At 46.6% G+C, this 15,432-nt stretch overlaps 1 protein-coding gene across 1 annotated transcript in view; it reads right to left on the bottom strand.

Moving 5' to 3' along the window:
* Positions 1 to 3,211: 3,211 nt before the first annotated feature.
* The window catches only part of MMP14 (matrix metallopeptidase 14), an 81,685-nt gene continuing 69,464 nt past the window's right edge, over positions 3,212 to 15,432 (bottom strand). Inside the window, exons 8-10 of the mRNA XM_069238243.1 lie at positions 12,567 to 12,717; positions 8,239 to 8,354; positions 3,212 to 7,387 (exon numbers count right to left, since the gene is read on the bottom strand). Of these exons, the coding sequence (XP_069094344.1) occupies positions 7,071 to 7,387; positions 8,239 to 8,354; positions 12,567 to 12,717 (584 nt within the window). The 3' untranslated portion in view covers positions 3,212 to 7,070. The remainder of the gene's footprint in view (positions 7,388 to 8,238; positions 8,355 to 12,566; positions 12,718 to 15,432) is intronic.

Below are 15,432 nucleotides of genomic sequence, written 5' to 3' on the forward strand. Positions count from 1 at the left end.
TGAGCCGTATGCATGACACCAAATACCCCAACACTACATTCGTGGTTCTTCTCCATCAAAACAGCAATAGTTTCAAGCCTAAGATTCCTATCCCTCACTCCTCTGATTTACTATACTCAAAGTTACAGCGACAAAAGAACAAGAGCATAACTCTGGCCCCAAGACAAGAGATAAAAGCAAGACTGCAAACCCCAGTGAAATACTTCCACACAGTAGCAGGCTACTGTAAGGAAATGCCTCCTTGTCATGGTTACCCCCTGACTTTTTGCCTTTGCTGATGCTAAGTTTTGATTTGAAAGTGTGCTGAGGCCTGCTAACCAGGCCCCAGCACCAGTGTTCTTTCCCTAACCTGTACTTTTGTTTCCACAATTGGCACACCCTGGCATCCAGGTAAGTCCCTTGTAACTGGTACCCCTCGTACCAAGGGCCCTGATGCCAGGAAAGGTCTCTAAGGGATGCAGCATGTCTTATGCCACCCTGGGGACCCCTCACTCAGCACACACACACTGCTTGCCAGCTTGTGTGCTAGTGAGGACAAAACGAGTAAGTCGACATGGCACTCCCCTCAGGGTGCCATGCCAACCTCACACTGCCTATGCAGTATAGATAAGTCACCCCTCTAGCAGGCCTTACAGCCCTAAGGCAGGGTGCACAATACCATAGGTGAGGGCACCAGTGCATGAGCACTGTGCCCCTACAGTGTCTAAGCAAAACCTTAGACATTGTAAGTGCAGGGTAGCCATAAGAGTATATGGTCTGGGAGTCTGTCATGCACGAACTCCACAGCACCATAATGGCTACACTGAAAACTGGGAAGTTTGGTATCAAACTTCTCAGCACAATAAATGCACACTGATGCCAGTGTACATTTTATTGTAACATACACCACAGAGGGCACCTTAGAGGTGCCCCCTGAAACCTTAACCGACTATCCGTGTAGGCTGACTAGTTCTAGCAGCCTGCCACACACCAGACATGTTGCTGGCCACATGGGGAGCGTGCCTTTGTCACTCTGTGGCTAGTAACAAAGCCTGTACTGGGTGGAGATGCTTATCACCTCCCCCTTGCAGGAACTGTAACACCTGGCGGTGAGCCTCAAAGGCTCACCCCCTTTGTTACAGCACCCCAAGGCACTCCAGCTAGTGGAGTTGCCCGCCCCCTCTGGCCACGGCCCCACTTTTGGCGGCAAGGCCGGAGGAGATAATGAGAAAAACAAGGAGGAGTCACTGGCCAGTCAGGACAGCCCCTAAGGTGTCCTGAGCTGGGGTGACTGTCTTTTAGAAATCCTCCATCTTGCAGATGGAGGATTCCCCCAGTAGGGATAGGAATGTGCCCCCCTCCGCTCGGGAGGAGGCACAAAGAGGGTGTACCCACCCTCAGGGCTAGTAGCCATTGGCTACTAACCCCCAGACCTTAACACGCCCTTAAATTTAGTATTTAAGGGCTCCCCAGAACCTAGGAACTCAGATTCCTGCAACCTAAGAAGAAGAGGACTGCTAAGCTGAAAAACCCTGCAGAGAAGACGGAGACACCAACTGCTTTGGCCCCAGCTCTACCGGCCTGTCTCCCCACTTCTAAAGACACTGCTCCAGAGACGCTCTCCCCAGGGACTAGCGACCTCTGAAGCCTCAGAGGACTGCCCTGCATCTAGAAGGACCAAGAACTCCAGAGGACAGCGGCTCTGTTCACCCAAGACTGCAACTTTGTAACAAAGGAGCAACTTTAAAACAACTTGAGTTTCCCGCCGGAAGCGCGAGACTTGCCACTCTGCACCCGACGCCCCCGGCTCGACTTGTGGAGAACAAACACTTCAGGGAGGACTCCCCGGCGACTGCGAGACCGTGAGTAGCCAGAGTTGACCCCCCCCCCCCCGAGCCCCCACAGCGACGCCTGCAGAGGGAATCCCGAGGCTCCCCCTCACCGCGACTGCCTGCTCTCAGATCCCGACGCCTGGTAAAGACTCTGCACCCGCAGCCCCCAGGACCTGAAGGATCTGAACTCCAGTGCAGGAGTGACCCCCAGGAGGCCCTCTCCCTTGCCCAGGTGGTGGTTACCCCGAGGAGCCCCCCCCTTGCCTGCCTGCATCGCTGAAGAGACCCCTTGGTCTCCCATTGATTTCAATTACAAACCTGACGCTTGTTTGCACACTGCACCCGGCTGCCCCGTGCCGCTGAGGGTGTACTTTCTGTGTGGACTTGTGTCCCCCCCCCCCCGGTGCCCTAAAAAACCCCCCTGGTCTGCCATCCGAAGACGCGGGTACTTACCTGCTGGCAGACTGGAACCGGGGTACCCCCTTCTCCATTGAAACCTATGCGTTTTGGGCACCACTCTGACCTCTGCACCTGACCGGCCCGGAGCTGCTGGTGTGGTAACTTTGGGGTTGCTCTGAACCCCCAACTTGGACCCAAACTTGAACCCCATAGGTGGTTTACTTATCTGCAAAAACTAACAAACTCTTACTCCCCCCAGGAACTGTTGAAAATTGCACTGTTTAGTTTTAAAATAGCTATATGTGATTTATGTGAAAAGTATATATGCTATTTTGCTAATTCAAAGTTCCTAAAGTACCTACCTGCAATACCTTTCATTTGAAGTATTACATGTAAATCTTGAACCTGTGGTTCGTAAAATAAACTAAGAAAATATATTTTTCTATACAAAAACCTATTGGCCTGGAATTGTCTTTGAGTGTGTGTTCCTCATTTATTGCCTGTGTGTGTACAACAAATGCTTAACACTACTCCTTTGATGAGCCTACTGCTCGACCACACTACCACAAAATAGAGCATTAGTATTATCTCTTTTTGCCACTATCTTACCTCGAAGGGGAACCCCTGGACTCTGTGCATACTATTCCTTACTTTGAAATAGTGCATACAGAGCCAACTTCCTACAGCTACCCATCCACAAATGAACTTCGGCACCTCCTCAGCGGTATAATGCACTGTAAAACTCAATACAATATTTATTTATAAATGCAAAAGGGGTAGGTGTTTATTACCGCTCTGCGTTTTTGTTTCAGCATACGGTCTTTGACTATAGTTTTCTGGGACTAATTTCTGGTATTGTTATTTAGGATTTACATAGCACCCAGTTGGTCACTAGTGTCGTAATTTCGACGCCTTACGGGTCAACAAGCACAGATTTCCCTTTTCCCAGCCTACAAAACAAAACTGGAAAACTAATGAAAATATCAGCCACCATATACAAGTTTTCTTTTTTTTTTTTTATTCAGTTCTCCAAAAAGATACAAAACATTTTCTTTAGAAGCTGCATATTTTGTTTCATTTCAAATCACTTACTCTTTAAAAAACATAACCAGAACTAACAGCTCCGAATTAACACTTCCCTCCCACCTCTCCACTGGCATTGGCACCCCTCCCGCCCCAAAAACCCTGTACAACGTATATATTTTCCCTTTTTTAGTCAAATCATTTTTAAAAACACATGCCAGGAGAGGTTTGTTTTTTTTAACCCGGAACCCTGACCTGCAAGGCCGGATGTGTAAGGAAACCCTCCCCTGTAATAGAGAGGGCCTCGCTAATTCCTCCTTATCTATTAATATTTTTTACATCATAATTATAGTATTAAAAATATGGATAAAATAAAAAAATAACAAAAAAAAGGCACTAAAACCGGAGGTGGCGTGCAAAAATGCTGGGCCACGTTTGGCACCTGTCTACCCTACCGATGCCTGGTACCTTTGTGGGTGACTTGGAGTTTTGCAGTCCCACCAACTACAACTGATTGTTTTATTTTTTTATTTGGTAGAAAACTTGACCAGATAGGCTGATTTTTCTGAGAAGGAAGTGTGAAGCACTGAGCTTGAAAATAAAAAACAAACAACAGCTAACTATTGTATTGTCATGATGGGGGGCAGGGGAACATTTAAATTACCTGAAAATGCGTTGCCATCAATGCCCCTCTTCGTATATCACACATCAGGGTAAGGCACAGTCCAGTATGACCATGAGCAATCAGTGTCGAAAAAGTGTCAAAAGCAGATGCTATGGAAGAGAACAAGAGAAGTTTAGAGAAGATGCGAGGACAGGGTCAGGTGTGGCCCCGGTGAGCTGGTTGTGCCTCTGACATAGATCCATGTGTTGGAGAGGGTTATCACTAGCTTGCACCTCCAGTGACAGGTGCATTTCTAGGACCTTTTGCTAGTGTTGCAACCAACACTGGACTTCCATGCCAATGTATTGTGTCCCAATTAAGGAAAACATTTAACAGTGCTTACAGTAAATCTTTATGCCAATCAAAAGCTCGAGTCTCCATTGTTGGCGAGAACCTCTGCTGATTGGGGCCTTTTTCCGATTTTGTTATGGATAGATCCCTTTTTAGCTGCGGCATTTAGTGCCTGCATTTAATACATACGTATTGGTTAAGGTTACTAGCACCTCAACTATTGCTAAAATCCCACTGGCTGAGGCTCATAATGCAATTTTACTACTGAATCCCCATTGGAGGAGGTTTGTAGTGACTGACCAAAAGCTGCTTTCCCCTTGGCAAGCAATAAACAATGCCTAAAGAAAAGCTAACCCTGAAGGGTCTCCAGGGATCTACACAAGAGTTGCATGCCGATCAGCTTGCAGTTATGGTGACAAAAAAGAAACCTTGAGAGGGTTACATTCCCGTTGTAATACGAGGTTCATAGGTTTTGCAAAAATCGCAACATTGTTTTGGCCAAGTATGCTAAAAGAACTGGTAAAATCCACATTGGGGGTGCTACCTAGCATCTTTGCAAAACTACAAGCTTCATTGGCCTGGAAGCCTGCCACATCACCAAAAATAATGTTCCTTTCTTTTAATCCCTTTTGCAATTTATCTTTAGGACTCAATTTAGCTGATGCTATTGTCTGTCCAGGTCCTTTGCCTTTTTCTGTGAACCAATGTCTATCAGGAGAGACCTCATCTCAAGACATCACCCTGCTGCTTTTTCTAGTTTAGGACAGATTCCTCTCTCATCCCTTACTCAGAGTAGCTGCTTACGGGTAAGTGAGTTTTAGAAACGTATGGCCATTCAGACGGTAAAATGTAAAAGAAAAAAAAATATATATATATTTTTTAAAGTTTCATTTCATACCTTTTGTCTGCAAGCCCAATAAATGCAGCACTGTATGAAGCATTCAGGAGAATGGTTATGTCGGGCTTACCCGATAAGACGTATTAATACCAAGAAAGTGGCTATCTGTACATAATAAATTTAAAACATCATTTGGACCCTGCGAAAGTTATAGCGTAAAGCATAGAAAAAATCCCCATAAAGGAGTTGAGGATGTCAAGTGATAGAAGCAGTTAGTTGCCCCAGTCTTTTCCGGCCATTTTTGCTCAAGGTTTTCTGGTGTTTTATACCAGGAGTTGAAAGCAGTGTCCCATGACAGGTATCCGGCACCACACAAGATGATGAACAGTTGAGGATGGGTATACATTCAAGGAACGAGAGGGAGAATTGAGTTCAGAGGGGGCAACATTAACATAATTTGAGACATTATCTAAAGTCCTCGGTAGCTTTTATCGGGGTGAACAATATTTAATGGGCTCTTTCAGGTCCTTGTCTAGAATGTGAAAAAGCGTGTCCAGGAGTGTTCCTGCATTCTCTTAGGGGAGTAACTCTAAATCTGCTTGAATCTTAAGCAAAAAAAGTTACAACATTGAAATTTCTAAAAACGCAACAAAGCCTACTGCGTGCTGACCTTCAGATCAAAATGTGTGCTGAACGGCCTAAAACCAGAAGACATCAGACTTAATAAAAACCTACACAACAAAAGTATGTCTCAAATGAAGATAATCCGGGCCTGAACATGATACACTTTGACCTTTGCCAGCTAGGTCAAATGCTGCAGTCTCCCGGTTGCCTTCCATGGGAAGGCAGTCTCTTATGGCCACGGCCGGAGCTAGCTAGCTGTACTGTATGTCTCCTAAAGACTGGACAACGTGAGAGAGGAATAGCTGCCTTCTGCAGAATCGGGTGATGGGCGAGTGAGACACGAGAACACCAAGTGTAAGGCCAAACATGTCCACCATTCTCCTTCGCTCTACTTTAACATTTCGCCTCCATCTGAGTCGCTGTGGCCCCTTTTTGTTTCTAACGGTGGTCAGATCATTCTGTGGCGCGACTGCCAATCGCAAGGCAAGAGCACTCCTTCCCCCTTTCTTATTAAGCATGCTCTGGGACTATAACTTGTGGTGGGAGGCGTTTACCATGTCATGGTGTTCATAAAAATGCAAAGAAACCCAGCACTACAATATGGAGGGTATCAGGGAAATGTACCACCCCCCCCCCCCCAAACAGCCATGAAAGTTCTGTATTAGCAACACCACAGGATGCAGGCGGTGGCACCCAAGTCTCAACTACTAACCACATTCAGGTACCCAACTGCTCTCAATATCCCCATCACATGAACGCAGACGAAGGACCTCCGAAAACACATGCCAGCACCCTCCCAACTCCTCAAATACATAGCCCACTCTCTCCCAGATGCACCTGGGTAGACATAACAAAGCTTCCCCTCCTGACTGCCCTTTAATCTTCGATGTAATCTTCTTTTCAGCCATCAGCAGAAATGCGAGGAGGTAGGGTCTTTTGAGGGCAAAAAAATAATTTGATAGTCCTATTATTTTATTTAAATGTCTCCAGCTCCCACAAGGAGTTCAAATAGTTTCTGAAGTGTGGAAGGTGCGCAGCACCCCACTCATGTTCTAGATGAAGTGACATTAAAATAGGCTGCTGGAGAGGGACGTGGGTGGGGGTGTAGAGAACATGGAAGCACAGAAGAAAAGGGTGAGCCATTGTTACCAAGCAAAAGTCAAGGCGAACATAATCGGATATAGGGAGAAGAGAGAGAGAAGGGCGTACGGTTTGTCACTTGTATAAAAGAGTAAACACAATGGAAAGGAATGATGGGTACCCCCTGCAACTCATCCCCACCCCAACACCCCCCTACAAATACGAAGTAAACATCCCACATTGTTCATCAAGCAGAGAAGGGGGATCCATCTCCTCGTTTTGTCGATGCGCAGCACAGATGCCGGCATGTGCGCAATGTCCGACCTGCCAGGGCACAGTCTCAGACCTTGTCCAGCAGGGAGCGCTTGCAGTAGATGAGCTTCTTGGGGGTACCATGCCGCCGGAAGAGGAAGACCGTGATTCCAAGAGCGCAGACACAGATGAGGAGAAGTACTGGTACAATAATGGCGGCAGCGCTGATCGAGCCTCCTTCCTCATCCACCTCCACGATGACCACCTCTGTCTCGTCTTCATCCTTACGAGTAGGCTGGCAGCCCATCCAGTCACGAAGCACTGACTTGGGGTAGCCGGGTTCAGATTTCAGCTGCTGGTTGTTGAACTTCCAGTACTTGCTGCCTTTGTAGAAGTAGGTGAAGGCTGAAGAAGAGGTTTAGAGGAAACAGAAGATCACTCAAAACAGAGAATAAATAATAAGCCCAAATAAAGTTTCGGAGCACACAAAGAGTACAATCTCGAATCAGCAGCAGTTCCCAAGAGGAAAGGTTTCAAAAGGAGTTGGAGCCATTGGAGACTGACAATAGAAGAAAACAAGCATTTGCAATGCAATGGGTCTTGCGTTTGCTCGAGTTAGAGCTATTAGTGTTGTAAATCCCTAACTGGACTTTTCTTGGCACATAAATTGAAAATTAAAAATTAAAACAGTTGACCAAAGCAAGCACATTTGAAAGCGCCACGGCCACCATGACCATGCAAGTTATTGGCTCCCTGCGTGAATGTCTAGAAAGGATCGCGGCTGGGATGAAAGGCAAACCAAAACCGAAGGAGGGGCCATCACATGTTGTAACAGAAGGAAGCATGACGTAGTGTGAAGGCAAGCAAAAATGTTCACTAAGTGAAATCGCCTGGGAGGGAACTCAGCACACCAAGGGGGGGCATTTCACAAAATGCACCAATAAAAATGAAGCATCTAAGACTAGCACAACAAAGAATGAATAGCAAGAGTGGGCGTGGTTAAAAGCCCACAGAGAGATTATAACAGGCCAGAGCGCTTGTGCGCTCGACCCTAAAAATTAGAACGCTCCAAAAATACAATGAGAACAAAGTTGGCTCCGCAGCAGAAACTGAAAGGAAATGCAAAAGAGAAAATGCTGAAGTAGAATCAGAGTTCAAACAAAGAGAACAAGTGCACTGCATGTCATTGCACACTTTGTTCAGACTCTCCACGTGCATCTTCTTTGCATTCTCCAGATCAATGCCTTTTTCCTTACCTCCATCTGGACCCATAAAGGCTGCTTTGGGAGATTCTGGAACTCCGTCCCATACACTGATGGGTTTTGGGTAATCGCTGTCCACCGCCCTCATCTCCTCATTAAATCGGTAATACCTGAAAGCATTAAAACCACCAGTTAATAAGTGTTTTTTGCAACATGACCAAGGCCCTAAGTTCCTTCCATGTATACATTCAGAGACAGAAGATAGACCGTCCTAGGCTTTATTCTTGCAACTAACCTGCTATTAGGAGCCTTAACACTAGGCAGCAGAATGATGCACAGCTGGTAAAACTTTAATAGCCTCAAGCTGTAAAATTGTTGTTAAAGGTAAGTAACATTTTCCTTTCCACAATGAACACTCTCTCTATTTTATTCAAAGACTGAATACTTTTCTTCTTCTAAAGCTTGAACATTTTCTAGATCAGTGGCTGAGGAAGGCAACACTGGAACCTATGCCTACAGGTTAAACCCATTATTTCAGTAGGATAGTCTGCCATACAAAAGATGCTGGCCATGTGTTCTACTCCCCGGAGAAAAAGTAGAAATGAGGCTGGGAAATAAAATGCATCTGTGTAAAACACGGAACGGTTTAGACTGCCCATACACGAATAGCTAGGGATGATCATCTGTAAGGCAATATAGTTAATACAGCTGGGGTTCAAAACAAAAACTTGCTCGGATTACTAGAATTCACTTTCCTATGGCCCCCGTTTTAAGAGGCCCTTCCCTACCCAAAAAAGGGTCTTAACTCATGAAATGTTCCTTGAAAGTGCATGAACAGTTAGTCAACAGCAGCAGGACAGCCCCTTTCGCTTTCGAGGCCTTCTGCCACATCAAAGGGCAATCAGGTATCACTTAGCCTTCAGCTCAGGAACCCATCTGGAGCTGGTTTACTCGGCCCGGGTAGCTTTGCCCTGCAATCCAATCCTTCCCAGCTGTCCCCAAAATCTACACGTCAAAAACACAGACATCACCAGCTTCAAAGGGCTGGGCAGATGCCGTTTTTATTCTCACTGCAAAAGGCAGGGGAAGACACAGTTAGTGGTTAATGAATGCCCCTGTACTTAAGAGCAAAAGCGAGCTAGCTTAAGGCGATGGTGACCGCTACTGACTCCTGCTCCAAGTTATACGATAGCAGAAGGAAATGTGTGAGGCTTGCCTCTGGCACTCCAGGCATACAGGGGCCCATTTCACCCTGACCCACAATGTCATGTGGTCTACCAGCAGGCATATGCACCTTCACCAAGATGGTACTCAGTGTGTACACCAATCTGAGATTTAGTGGGAAATTTAATGGTCAAACACATTTTTGAGGCGGTCAACTTGAAGCCATCAGGTCTCACTCCCTACATTCATGATCACACCACAATCAGCATTCACACACAGGAAATTCATGGATAGACGACTCTCGCAATATTAGTCAGATATAAATACTTTGAAGGGCGGCGGTTCAAAACTGTTGTGTGTTGTAAAACATTATCTGAAGGACACCCACAAAAATCCCACTGCAGAACTCCACTTGCGCGTCTGCCAACTTGATGGATAGCATTTTGAGATTGACAGTTAGGCACATTCCTACACGGTCAAATAGTTCGATGTCTTCTAAGGCAACTGGCTGTCAACAGTAATTCAAAGCTGTATCCCTGGCAGGTTACTATCCCAAGATGTGCACCTACAGGGTTGCCATTCCATGACTGTCACCCAGAATGCTAAGATTCCAAACCAGTGACCTGATAGGCTGCCATTCAGGATGGGCAAATAGGCAAATGCGTTCCAATAACTGTCAGCAAGATGAATTCCTACGATGTTCACCTAAAAGGATGGCATACCAAGATCATCACATGGGTTGCCTTTCAAAAGCAGATCTGGTAAAAATGGCATCCTGGAATGCCAACACGTTGGAAAAAGTCACTGTAAGGACTTCAGAATGCAATCCAAACAGATCTCAGGGCCATCATGAAATATGTAAGAATGCCAGTCGAGTACTGTCAGGTGCAGCTGACACAATGTGATTGAAGGTCTCCTACCATCCGGCGCCAAGGCTATCCCAGGCAGGAAGGAGGAGGAGGAGGTGGTGGATGACACAGGAGGTGTCCTATAATTAGCGCTGCCCAGGCATGCCACCGAGACAGACACTCTTAGCAAACAACGAGGCGCCCCAGTAAGAGCAGACTTGCCCACTTCCTGGGGACTGGAGGCGCTCATTACAGCTCGGTCTTCAGTGCCAATGACATCATGGGCCAAGACTGCAGGCATCGAACAAGAGGGACGGTCATGTCCAGTGCCTATCAGGTGGGAAAACCACCACCGGACGTGATTAACTTGTGGGTGCCCGCTGACACGCCTCTCGGAGTGACAATAGGGTTGGAGGGTGAGGGTGGCAGGAAGCATTTATTTTTACTGAGGTGGGGACTGCAAGCGTGTGGTCTCACTGAGCAGCTGACGTGCTTTACTTTAGCCTGTTGCTAGCCATTATAATCCATCTCATAACATGAAACTACAAAAATTACTCAATTCAAGATCACTTAATTTTTTGTCAAACCAAAATCCCAGAACTGCAGAGATGCCAACACTCTCAGAGGTCAAGTATTCACAGTACTAAGGAAGCGACTCAAGAGAAGTGATAAATGGCTGTCCTAGAATTACCAGCTAGGTGTGCTCTCTCTGTGGTTGGGAGTGGAGCGGCAGCAGGGGCGCTCATTCTAGCACTGGCCACTAACAGTAGAGGGTCTGTGCATCTTGGAAGGACTCCAACACCAGGTGGCGCTCTAACAGTTCTGGGAGAACTGAGAGCAGGGAAAATTGCTGCCAGTGCTAGGAAAGGACGCTCTAACCAGAAAAGAGCAATGCGATATAGATTCCCGAGCCAGACTCCATCTTAAAATACCCTTAGCGTTAGCTTGACTGAGTTACTTTCCAACTTTCAGCCTCAAACAAGGTACTCCATACTTCACGACACACAAGCACATTCAGTTTGCAGAACATCATCATCTCCTTAATTATTAGGAGATTAGAAGACATGAGCATGGCCAAGATGCCATGAACATCTACATCCCAGAGTGCCTGGTACACATGTCTAGAGAAGGAGACGGTATGGTCACGAGACGTGATGCATCATAGAAACGCTGGTTCCATCTGCATTTTTCTGCTGCGTTTCTAATTTGCTTTTAACTCACAATCAGCTAGAATAAGCAGTGGTCAGTTTATGATATAAACACTGACATTTGACCACTCAGGTTAGAGAGCACTTCACACCCAAATTCTCTAGTAAGAAGTCAGATTCCAGACTACTTGTTACTGTCACCTTTTTGGACTGAGATTGGACATCCACACAGAAGCCAAGTTCCGACGATGGACTGCCTGTTTTCATTGGGTGAACAATGGTACTTCGTCCTGTCCCGCTCATTAAGTTTAAGTCTGATAACACAGAGGCAGCTGTGCTCAGGTATGTAATGACAATGCCAACATTCCCCCAGAATGTTAGTTAAATGTATGCTTTCAAATTCGTTTTAAAATAGGGTGTACGAGTTAGGTAAGATATTCTTGGGAAATATGGTAGGAATGCTAGTCCTGTTCACATTTATAGTAACTCTGATATTTGCAACATGCTCTATGTATCTTGTGGTCACAATGCCGGTACTCAGTAGCAGGTTCGGGCAATAAATGTTTTTCAATATACACCATCATTATTAGCACAGGTGCTTGAGAGTGACATTCTACGCATGAAAGATGGGTTTCGCAAACACCACTGCATCCCGAGAACAAAGGGACTGTTTTGTTTACCAGAAAGCACTTCTCCCCCGTGAAATATCTCAGAGTGCAGGTTTGCAGTAAACGAGATTTGCCTTCCTCATACATAGAGCAGTAAACGAGATTTGCCTTCCTCATACATAGCACAGTGAACTAACTCCTTGGGCTAGAAGGTTACGGGATATAAACCTGTAGACTTAGGGTACACAACTAAGATAGATAAATGATGAAACCATAGCCAAAGTTGTGGCATTTGCCTCAGTGGGTGCTTGCTGCGGGTGCTGGCACATGCACTTTCACCAGGCTTAGGGGCACTGATTGCAGGGCATGTATATAGCAGAGGGTGTTCTCAAAACAGTGATGCCACAGCAGTAGAGCTGCTCTCACCAGGATGGAGATATCTCACCGAGGCGGGCCCGGGCACTGACTCCAAAGGCACTCACACGAGGAACAGGCATTTCAAAGCATGGAAGCTCTTAGACTGGAGGCAATGATTGCAGGAATGATTATTTCAGGGAGGATGTTCCTATCAGGGAGGTGGAAGAACATTCATGCAACAGCAAACCAGGACTCACTTGTTGCCTCGGAAGAAGTATGTCTTGCCGTTGGGGATCCAGTAGAGAGCTGCATCAATCCGATCACTGGGCAGACCCCTCCCGAGCTCCTTCAGTGACCTAGGGTACCCAGGCTCCAGAGTGGCTTCGTCAAACACCCAGTGCTTGTCCCCTGTAGGGGTGGAAAGAGGAAAATGATAAATCCAGGGGCTGGTTTCTATGTTCCATGTTTAAGCAGCTTTACTGATATTATAATCAACATGTTTCTATAAAATGATCTGTTTCGACAGCGGACTTGTTTTCAGAGCCCTCAAATGCACGACTAACGCTTATTGTGCAACCATGGATGAAAATCAGCAAGTACTTTCAACCTAGAATTCCCGACTAGTATATTGAATAATCATTCCACTTTACAAAAATAAAACAGTTAGTGGCACTGGTTTCTCAGTACATGCTGTCAAATAATGGTGTTCCCTCCCAACCAAAATAGTAGTCACTGACCGCCATCTGGAAATTACGCAAAATCAAACCTGGCCAGCATGGATACCCTGATGTGGCATCTTCTAAGCGAGCATTGGCAAAGCCAGTAGGTCTCGCCTATGGAAGACCTATTGGCTTTGTTTTGCCATGTTGTACATCAGCATCGTTCCTGCTCCACGTGGCTACAGGTTAGTGGCGTGGAGTGTCAGAGTGGAGTGGGAGAGTAAGTAGAGTGCCATAGCGTGGGTTTGTCTGAATGTTGTGAAGTGGAGTAGGAGGATTAGTGTGTCAGACTTGAGTAGAGGGGAGTAGGACTCAGTGGCAGAGAGCGTTGTAGAGTGGCATGGAATAGGGTGGAATGGGTTAGAGTGGATTGAGGTAGTGGGGTGGATTGGACTGGGGTGGCTTGAGTTGGGTGGACTGAAATGGGGTGCAATAGATTAGATTGGATGGGGTAGATTATGTTGGACTGAAGGGCCGGGGTGGATTGGATTGGAGTTGGATGGGTTGCATGGAGGTGGGATGGATTGCAGTGCGGTGGGGTGGATAGACTGGAGTGGGGTGGACTGAACTGGGATAGGATGGGGTGGATTGGCCTGGGATGGAATGTAGTGGGGTGGACTGGAGTGGATTGGAGTGGGGTAGACTGGATGGAGTGGATTGGAGTGTGGTGGACGGAACTGGGGTGGGGTGGATTGGACTGTAGTGGGGTGGACTTAAGTGGATTGGAGTGGGGTAGACTGAATGGAGTGGATTGGAGTGCGGTGGACAGATCTGGGATGTGGTGGGCTAGATTGGGGTAGAGTGTTGTGGGTTGGAGTGAAGTGAGGTGAGGTGGAGGGGACTGAAATGGGATGGAGTGGATTGGGGTGGACTGGAGGAGGTGGATCGAATCAGGGTGTGGTGGAGTGGACTACACTGAGGTGAGGTAGATTGGATTGGCATGGGGTAGGGCTGACTGGAGTGGGGTGGACTGGTGTGGGGTGTATTTGAGTGGAGGTAGATTGGACTGAGTTGGGTGAATTAGGGTGTGATGGGATGGATTGGGGTGGGGTAAACTGGACAGGTGGATTTGAGTGGACTGGATTGTGGTCGAATGGACTGGAGTGGATTGGAGTGGGTGGATTGTTTGGAGAGTGGTTAACTGGATTGAAGTGGGGTAGATTAAGGTGATTTGGAGTGGGGTGGATTCAACTGGAATAGGGTGGATTAACGTGGACTAGACTGGACTGATTGGGATGGATTAAAGTGGATTTTATTGGAGTGGGGTGAATTGGATAGTGGTGAATTTAATTGAGTCGGTGGATTGGACAGGAGTGTGGTGGGTTGGACTGGACTGGGATGAGATTGGAGTGGGTGGGTTGGATTGGAGAGGGCAAGGGTGGATCAGATTGGGGTGGGGTGGACTGGAGTGTGTGGATCGGAGTGAGATGTATTGGATTGGAGCAGGGTAGATTGGACGCGCTGGATTGGTGTATGCTGGACAGGAGTGGTGTTAATTGGGAAGGTTGGATTGGGGTGAGATGTATTGGATTGAGTGGGGCAGATTATTTTGGAGTGGGTTGTTTGGCATTCTAGTGGGGCAGGTAGTTTTGGATTAAAGTGGGACAGATTGGAGAGGGGCAGGTTTGAATTAATTGAAGTGGGGCAGGTTGTTTGGGTCTTAAGTAAGTCAGATTGTTTTGGATTGAGTGGGGCAGATTGTTTTTGATTGGAGAGGGCAGATTGTATATGGGTGGATTGGGTTGGTGTGAGAATGATTGGATGTGAGTGGGGTGAATTGGGATGAATTGGGTGGTTTGGATTGGAGAGGGGCATATTGTTTTGGACTGGAGTGGGGCAGATTGGGTGGGCTGTTTTTGATTGGTTTGGGGCAGACTAGTGTGGAACATTGGAGTGGGGCAGATTGTTTTAGATTGGAGAGCAACAGATTGCATTGGGGCAGATTGTTGTTGATTGAGGCAGATTGTTTTCACTGGCGTGGGGCAGACTGCTTTGGAGTGGTGGAAATTGTTGATAAGAGGGGCGAATAGGATTGGGGTGCATTGGGTAGGGAGGATTGAAGTGGGGTGTATTGGAGTGGACTGGATTCAGGTGATGTGGTTTGGTAAAGTGGGTCGTATTGAGGTGGATAGTAGTAGGGTGGTTTGAGGTGTACTGGATGATTGTGTGTTACAGCATAATTTTAGAGATTACACATTATGAAGAAACACTGTCGCTTTGTAAAGTTTCCAAGAAGTTAATTGTCATCTTTTGAGAACAGCGCCCAACAGCAAAAACAAAAGAAAACATAAGTGGAAAGTGAGACTAGACGACTTGGCAAAATAAAAGAAGGCTACGTTTGAAAAATAAAACTTTGCAATTTTGTTTGTCCTGCTAGGCATGTTTTTGCCATTCACAAGCCTTC

The sequence above is a fragment of the Pleurodeles waltl genome, chromosome 6 (assembly GCF_031143425.1).
Source record: "Pleurodeles waltl isolate 20211129_DDA chromosome 6, aPleWal1.hap1.20221129, whole genome shotgun sequence".
Lineage (NCBI taxonomy): Eukaryota > Metazoa > Chordata > Amphibia > Caudata > Salamandridae > Pleurodeles > Pleurodeles waltl.